General features: G+C 51.0%; 1 protein-coding gene across 10 annotated transcripts; it reads left to right on the plus strand.

Annotated features, from left to right (window-relative positions):
- The first annotated feature begins 921 nt into the window (after positions 1–921).
- COPRS (coordinator of PRMT5 and differentiation stimulator) lies at positions 922–7005 on the plus strand. Of its 10 annotated transcripts, none has more exons than XM_045070194.1 (6): positions 955–1091; positions 2867–3011; positions 3294–3360; positions 4514–4627; positions 5936–6157; positions 6571–7005. In XM_045070194.1, exons 3-6 carry the CDS (start codon positions 3348–3350, stop codon positions 6738–6740), a joined length of 519 nt encoding a protein of 172 aa, XP_044926129.1. In that variant the 5' UTR covers positions 955–1091; positions 2867–3011; positions 3294–3347; the 3' UTR covers positions 6741–7005. The 10 variants fall into 10 exon arrangements, with proteins under 10 accessions (XP_044926126.1, XP_044926128.1, XP_044926129.1 ...); XM_013053567.2 differs by lacking the exon at positions 955–1091 and adding an exon at positions 1334–1439; XM_013053569.2 differs by lacking the exon at positions 955–1091 and adding an exon at positions 1495–1692.
- Positions 7006–7900: the final 895 nt, after the last annotated feature.

Consider the following 7900-nt stretch of genomic DNA (forward strand, 5'->3'; position numbering starts at 1 on the left):
GCAGGTTTGTTATGGAGAGTTCAGGCAGTCTTGGGGAAGGCAGGGAAGGGTGACTTTGGATTTGTCCCCAAGTCAGGCCCTGCCCATCTACTGCTGCCTTCTGGCCGCAGAGGGTCAGGCTTTGAGCATTAAAAAAACCAGGGCGCCTGGGTGGCTCAGTGGGTTAAACCGCTGCCTTGGGCTCAGATCATGATCTCAGGGTCCTGGGATCGAGTCCTGCATCAGGCTCTGCTCGGCAAGAAGCCTGCTTCCTTTCTTCTCTCTGCCTGCCTCTATGCCTACTTGTGATCTCTCTCTGTCAAATACATAAATAAAATCTTTAAAAAACAAAACAAAAACCAGGAGCCCAGAATAAGCTACTGTGACAGCACAGAATGTTCAGGGTTATGGAGACTGTCGTATGGTGTGTGCACATTGTTTTCATCATCTGTCCTGATTTCTAATCCATTACCTTTATAAGAACTATCATAATTTAGGGTGGAGAATCCCCGGGCACATCCATTTGTGGGTCGGTTATGGTCCCATTCCAGCCTGAGTTCTACAAACACCTATGATAGAGAGTGAACTGAGGTTGGAGCTCAAATGCATTCAAACTTTTGAGAACTGAGCTTTGTAGACTTAGCAGGTAGACTCGGGTGATTGAATGACCTAACAGGAATTCGAGGTTCGGTGGCCGAAGCACACCCAGCGTGGTGGGGTAGGGATCCCAGCCGGCACCGCAGACCCAGCTAGCCGTCAGCTGGGACGGGCACCGGCCGGAGCGACGAAAATCCGATCCCGGGACCGGTAGGTAGGAGGCTGAGGCTGTCGCGCGCGCCCCGCCTCTCCCGCGCCGCCCCGCCCCGGCTTCCTCGTGACCTGGGTCCCGCCCCCCTCGGCCGCAGCACCCCCGGCTGATTGGCCCCTCCGCGGCGTATCCTCGGGCTGGCAGCCAGGCGGGCGCGTCACGTGGCTGAGCAGCGTCCAGGGCGCCGAGCCGCGGGCCGCCAGGCATGGACCGTCAGGCCGCCGGAGCCCGGGGGCCGGGGGCTGCTGAGCCGCCTCGGGGTCCGCCAGTGCCGAGCGCGCGGGAGTCGCCCCCCAGCCCGGGGGTGAGCGCGGCCGCCGGCAGCAGCGCGGGGCGGGAAGTTGCGGGGCTCGCTGGCCGGGCGAGGCGGGGCGAGGCGGGGCGAGGCGAGGCGAGGCGAGGCGAGGCGGGGCGGGGCGGGGGCCGTGAGGCCGGAGGAACAACGTTTGGGCGCGCGCTTGCGTTGGAAACTGCCGGGCTGCGGCTGCCTAGGGCGTGGGAGGGGGCGGGGGAAGGCGAGCGGGGCGGGGAGGGGGGGCGGGGGGCGGGCCGGCCGGCCATCGCGGGGGCGCCTCTGCTTACTCGCTGAATGGGAGGTGATGCTGATGGCCGAGAACTGGGGGCCGCTGCCGGGGGCCTGGGCCGGGGCCAGGTGAGGGCTGCGAGCAGCGCGCTGTCCCCGCTGGACTTGGGACCACGGGTGGGGATGCACGGCTCACCCTGAGCACCACATGACGTCTGAGGCGCGCTCTCCTTTTCTGTTTACTGAAACCCAAGGCCCGGCTTGACGCAGGGGTTCCAGAAACTTGTTTTCATTTGCGCGCCAGACAGCTCCTGCTGTTTCAAAAGACCGTTATTACTGTCATCACCTGTCCCTGTTTACAGTCAGTCAGTCCTGCTGGATGGTGAGCTCCGTGAGGGTAGGAACCCTCTGCTGAGTGCTGTTAACCCGGCGCCTAGTGTCCTAACGTGCCACGATAGACGCGGCTGTTAATGGGAGAGAGGACAGGAATGCTTGTTTAAGCATCAGAGATGGTACTAAACCCGAGTAAGATAACAAAAATGCAGTGATAGACTTATACACAAATTACTTTGGAGTGTGCATAGGATGATAGTGATTCCATCAGGAGGTAGCAGGAAGGATGCGGGCTTTCTCTCCAAGGGGACAGGTTGGTGGCGCCTGCAGAGGTGGGGAGATGAAGGACAGAGCAAATGGGTGGGAGCTTCGGTGGCACAGCCTCAGGGCAAGGGGAGAGGACTATGCTCAACAGGTTGAGGGGCGATGATGGGTTGGTGTGAATGCCTTGGCCAATTTTATGTGCCCACGTGGAGGGCTGTTGAAGATTTTTGAGCAGAGTGGTGGTTGATACTATTAAGGCTGGGCAGGGTGGGTGAGTGGGGAGGGCAGGGACCTACCACAGTGGTGCACATGAGAGATGCTGCCAGCTGACCTGTAGCCGTGACCAAGGGTTGTCACTTACTACAGGAGGTACAACTTATACATTAAGGGAGGACTAGGTCATGAGCTAATTGGGGCAGGTGCCAAGTGCACTTTAGAGGTAGGCACAAAGAAGGTGGGTTTAAACTCTACTGGTATTCCATTCCTGCAGGGTGTCAGGTGTTTTCACAAGTGTTATCATAAGCCCCCTGCAAGGTCAGAACAGTTATCCCCAATTTCTGGAGAAGGAATCCCAGGCATGGTGGTTGAGGTTATCTCTCGGAGGTCATACTCTGAATGAATGGCAGAGCCGGGATTGAAACCAGATCTTTAATACGCAGGCTGTGAACATTTCTTGTTCTATTTACAAAGCGATCTTGGAGGTGATGGGATTTCAGGAACTTTTGAGTGATGGGAGCAGAGAAGCAGATGGTTGGCAGTAAGGGAAGAAGACTTCCCTTCAGCATCACTAAAGAATTACAGCTCTCTTGCCCCCATGTATCAGGAGACAGAATTTGTTAGAAAATGAAGTCACTGGAAAGGTAAAAATGAACATGGTGCACGTAGCAACTGCAGGAAATGGCTACCAACCGAGGGCTTAGGGAACGAAGGAATGAGGTTGGAATGATTACAATTTACAGGCTCAGAGGGGAGGCTTCGCAGAGCTGAAGTTCCAACTTCTGAGGAGGCGGCGCTGCCCACAGCCACGGCTGGGGTCTCCGAAGGCACAGGAGGGGGCCTGAGGGCCTGGGCTTCGGACCCCTGACGAGAGGGCCCAAGGAGGAGGTTGGCAAACTCTAAACTGGATGGAGCGGCCCCTGTAGGAGGGTGCCACGGGGCCCCGAGTGTCGCTGGGGGCCGAGTGTCACTGGGGTGGTGTCCACAGGAATAGGAGGGAGCAACGCCCTTCCCCCTCAGGCCTTGCCGCTGCTCATAGGGCAAAGCAGAAATGGGGGTTGCAGAGCCACAGCCCCATCCTCACAGAGGTGAGGGCGCGAGATGGTAGTTTAATCCCGGGGACATCCCACACAAATCCAAGTCCTGGGTAACCATCTCTCCTTCTTGCAGGCCAGCTTTGCCCTCGCCGACCATTCCGGGCAGGAGCGAGAGGCTGAGAAGGCCATGGATCGGCTAGGCAAGTAGCCGGTGGAGACGGTGAGGGTGGGGTAGGGTCGGATGTGGGGACAGACCAAGGGAGTAAGGAAGAGAGGGACCGTCGCTACATCTTGTTGGCCTCCTCTTCCCAGCCAGTTCTCTTTGCTGCTGAGTTGTGTTTTCTGCCCAGTGTTTCCACAGTGCCCCTCTGTGGTAGCCCCACTGGAGCTTCCATTAAGGAGGTCATGACCTTGTGTTCAAACCCTTCCCGTCTCCCGAGAAAGGCAGCTTAGGGCAGCGTGGGCTTTGGAGCCAGGCAACATTATTTTCACTTTGAGCTCCGGCTCAGAGTCCTGGGTGAGTTTTGAGGCCTTAGATAAGTCATTTATCCTTTCTTCCTCTTTAAAATGGGGATAATAATGCTTAACTTCAGAGACTGGTTCTGAGGTTGGGTGGGAGGATCTGGAGCTGTAATAGCCACCAGCTACTGGTACTCTTTAAATCTAAGCAAATTATAATTAAACACAATGAAAACCTCAGTTCCCTATTCACTTTAGCCACATTTCAAGTGCTCAGCAGTCCCACATGGCTCTTGCTAGCTAGCCTGTTGGAGCACAGATGAGAGAAAATTACCATCATCACAGGAACTGCTTAGTGCTGGTCTGGGAAAGGCACTGTGCCGGCATGTAGGTATGGTCATAACTGACACTTGCAGAGTCAGGGCCAGGGACAATTCAAAGTGTTTCTTTTCCTGTTAGCCTTTTTTTCTTTTTTCTTTTTTTTTAATTTAAGATTTTATTTATTTATTTGTCAGAGAGGAAGAGAGAGCACACATGCACGCTCAAGCACACACAAGCAGGCAGAGGTGGAGAGAGAAGCAGGCTCACTGCTGAGCAAGGAGCTGGACTTGAGACTCGATCCCAAGACCCTGGGACCATGACCTGAGCCAAAGGCAGTGGCTTAACTGACTGAGCCACCCAGGCATCCCAGTTAGCCCTTTTTTTCAAACAAACAACTCTCACAATACTCTTGTCTTCATATTTACAGATGAGAAAACTGAGGCACAGTAAAAAATTAAAAATGTGGTCAAACACATATAAGGTGTATATTTAGCAATTTTAAAGCATACATTTCAGTGGCATTTAGTCCCAACGCTGTGTAACCAGCATGGCTTAGTTCCTGAACATTTTCAGCACCCCACGAGGAAACCCTGTACCTGATAAGTAGCTACACCCGCTTCCCTGAACCCCTGGCGACCATGATCAGCTTTCTGTCTCCATGGATTTCCCAGTCCTGGACAGGTGCATGTGAGTTGCATGATATCCTGTGTAACCTTTTATGTCTGGCTTGTTTTGCTCAGCATAATATTTCCAAGATTCATTCATGGAGCATAAATCAGTACATTCCTTTTTATGGCTGAATCTTTCCATCATCAGGATGCGCTACATCTTGCTTGGTTATTCATCCTGTGGATGGGCATTTATTTGGGTTGTTTCCACCTTCTGGTGGTCGCAAACAGTGCTGTCAAGAATATTTTTGTATCAGTCTTGTTTAAATACCTGTTTCCAGTTCTTTGGGATATCTGTCTAAGAGGGGAATTGCTGGGCTGTGTGCTAGTTCTGTGTTTTAAGTTCTTTTTTTTTTTTTCTTTTTAAAGATTTTATTTATTTATTTGACAGCTAGAGATCGCAGGTAGGCAGAAAGGCAGAGAGGAAGGGAAGCAGGCTCCCTGCTGAGCAGAGAGCCTGATGCAGGGCTTGATCCCAGGACCCCGGGATCATGACCTGAGCGGAAGGCAGAAGGCTTTGAGCCACGCAGGCACCCCATGTGTTTTAAGTTCTGGAGGGCTTGGTGGAGTCCATTTCCACTCAGTCACACAATAATAATTGGCACAACTGGCATGCAGACCGGGGTAGTCTGGCTTCAAAACCCATGCCCTGAACTATTGTTTTTTTGCTTATAGCTACCATTATTTTACAGTGTTAGTAGCATAGCTGTGTTTAGGCTAATTCTTTTCCCAGCTCTGACCTGCCATCACCATAGCTCAATGTGCTGGGAGGCCCGTTATCCTCCCCCAAATTTTCTTCCATTATTTTGAGACCTTTTGAAATTATACCTTCCAGCCCTCCCCAGTATTGGGAGGAGGAGACGTGGCTGTCTCTTGTGACTGGATGGGTTCTGCCCTTCTGCCCGCTTTCCTCTTGCTGTCCCCTTGCCCTGTGCTCCCTGAGGATGAACAGAGAAATAAAAGAGTTCAAATTCAAGTTTGTATTGTGAAAGCTTGTCATTTGTCCACATGCCCTTTGCCTCAATTACCTGTAAACTACCAAAACACATAAACTATACTTGATTTGCTTGATTCCCTGTGTGAATTACAAGACTTTGCAATTGCCTCATTTAAGGCAAAATGTTTTATTGAAAAAATGATCAGCCCTTGTTTGAGAAAGATAAACAATATTTTTTTTTTTTAAGTGTTCAGGTGGCTAAGGAACTCTGTACCCCTGTTTCACTCTTGCCCTCTCAGTAAGTTTGCCAGACATTTTCCAAGCACACAAGTAGCCTTGTATTGTTGCTAGTGGTTTTTTCAGACCTTCTTCCTTCTGTTGATTTCTTAGCCAGTGGAGCACAGAGCATCCCTAATGGTAGTCCTACCCACGGTGAGGGCACCCACTCAGAAGAGGAAGGGTTTGCTGTGGATGATGAGGATTCTGACGGGGACCTGAATACCTGGGAGCTGTCAGAAGGCGTGTCCGACCGTCCACCCAAGGAACAGGCTGCTGATCTTTTTAATGAGGACTGGGACTTGGAGTTGAAGGCAGATCAAGGGAATCCGTATGGTAGGTATGGCGTATCTAGGGTCCTAGACCAAGGTTCGGAGAGCCTCCTACTGTATTACCCCAAAGGCAGGCAGTTTGGAAGATGGACCCAGTCTCTGAGCTTAGCCTGATACCTGCCTGGTACAGGGCTGAAAGGTCTGTGACAGCTTCTCTTCATATTGGAAAAAAAAATGCAAATTTTGCAGTTGACTCTTAAAATATCTGTGTGAATCTAGCAGCTGCAGAGAGAAGTGCTGTCTTCTGCATTTGCAGTCTCTGCACTGCTAAGGGCTCTGCTCTGAGAAGCACCACCCAGGGGGGTCCTCAGGCCGCAATCCAAGGAGGGCTCTGTGTGTGTGCTTTTGAACTGCAAATGTCTGTCTCCCCTCCCCTCCTGCCTTTAATTTTTTTTTTTTTCTTTAAACTGCTTGCAGATGCTGATGACATCCAGGGTTGCATTTCTCAAGAGGTCAAACCTTGGGTGTGCTGTGCCCCGCAAGGGGACATGGTCTATGACCCCAGTTGGCACCATCCACCTCCGCTGATACCCCATTATTCCAAGATGGTCTTCGAAACGGGACAGTTTGATGATGCTGAAGATTGAGTCTGCAGCTGTTTGCCTGGTGGGTGGGCCTGCCCTCCAGATGAAGGTCTCTCTTCCTTTCATTGAGGTGAGAGGTCACATTTGAGGACACATTCCCAGTGATCCCTGAGTCGGACACACAGACTGGTGTTACCTAAGGCCCCGATGTCCTCCAGTTCTGTTGTTGTTGTTGTTTTTCATGAGGTCCTCCTTGGGACATGTGAGTGTTTGTGTCTGTGTCAGGAGGAGTTGTGTTCTTTATAAATAAAGGTAGAAAAATTTGAAACGCTTTTGTTTACTACCCCCCCTTTTTTTAATTGGATACTTACCAGCAAAGCCTTATTTCTTCAGTTAAAGTCCCTAGCTTACATTTTAAGATTGGACGTACTTGGACCCTTAAAATTACTCTATGGAAGAAAATAACTTTTTGGCCAGAGAGTAGAATCCAAGTCACGTTGGTGACTTTGTGGCTGATTTCTATTCCTGTTGATGAAGAGTTGACCATTTACTTAACAAGGACTTTCAGCAAGCTAGAACACGAAATGGCAAAAAATTAAACCAGCAATTATATGGCTCTCAGTTGATGAAAGGATTTTGAACCTTATTTTCCATTTAATTTTTTGCTTTTTACAATTACTACATGAAGTCACATTTTTAAAAAATGGCCTTATTCTATTTTTTCAAGATTTTATTTGTAAGTAATCTCTACACCCAACATGGAACTTGAACTCACAACTCTGAGATCAGGAGTTGCACACTCCCCCTGACTGAGCCAGCCAGGCACCCCTAAATTGTGTCATTTTAGAGATGAGGAAAACAAGACTCAAAATGTTTTGACTTCGGCAGGATCCCAGAGCCAGGAAGTGGCAGAGCCATGCCGTAACCCCACACATGAGTCTGAGGTGTGCTTTCCTCAGCTGCTCAACCCCTTGTGAGTACCATCCTGGAGGTGGGTTCTGGGGCTGTGCCTTGGCAGGTCTGTGATGCACCAGCCTAAGTTGCCTTTGCCTCTCTGGCCAGCTCTGGGATTGCTTCTTACCTCCCTGCCTCCTTCTTGAAGTTGAATCAAGAACAAAGTGTGTGCCCTACAAAGTGTGTGAGCAGGGCAGAACCTTATGAGGGACAGTGGTGGCTTTCGCTGTGAGGGGCCTCCTGACCAAAACCGTCCCAGGGAGAAAAAA

This window comes from Mustela putorius, unplaced genomic scaffold (genome assembly GCF_011764305.1).
Source record: "Mustela putorius furo isolate JIRA1106 unplaced genomic scaffold, ASM1176430v1.1 tig00003962_pilon_pilon_pilon, whole genome shotgun sequence".
Lineage (NCBI taxonomy): Eukaryota > Metazoa > Chordata > Mammalia > Carnivora > Mustelidae > Mustela > Mustela putorius.

Bases quoted from the DNA above. Each gene is read 5' to 3' on its own strand.
- COPRS (XM_045070191.1), top strand. From the start codon at position 993: ATGGACCGTCAGGCCGCCGGAGCCCGGGGGCCGGGGGCTGCTGAGCCG. The intron at 1,092-3,293 runs GTGAGCGCGGCC...TCCTTCTTGCAG, and splicing joins AGTCGCCCCCCAGCCCGGGG to GCCAGCTTTGCCCTCGCCGA. The intron at 6,158-6,570 runs GTAGGTATGGCG...AACTGCTTGCAG, and splicing joins AGATCAAGGGAATCCGTATG to ATGCTGATGACATCCAGGGT.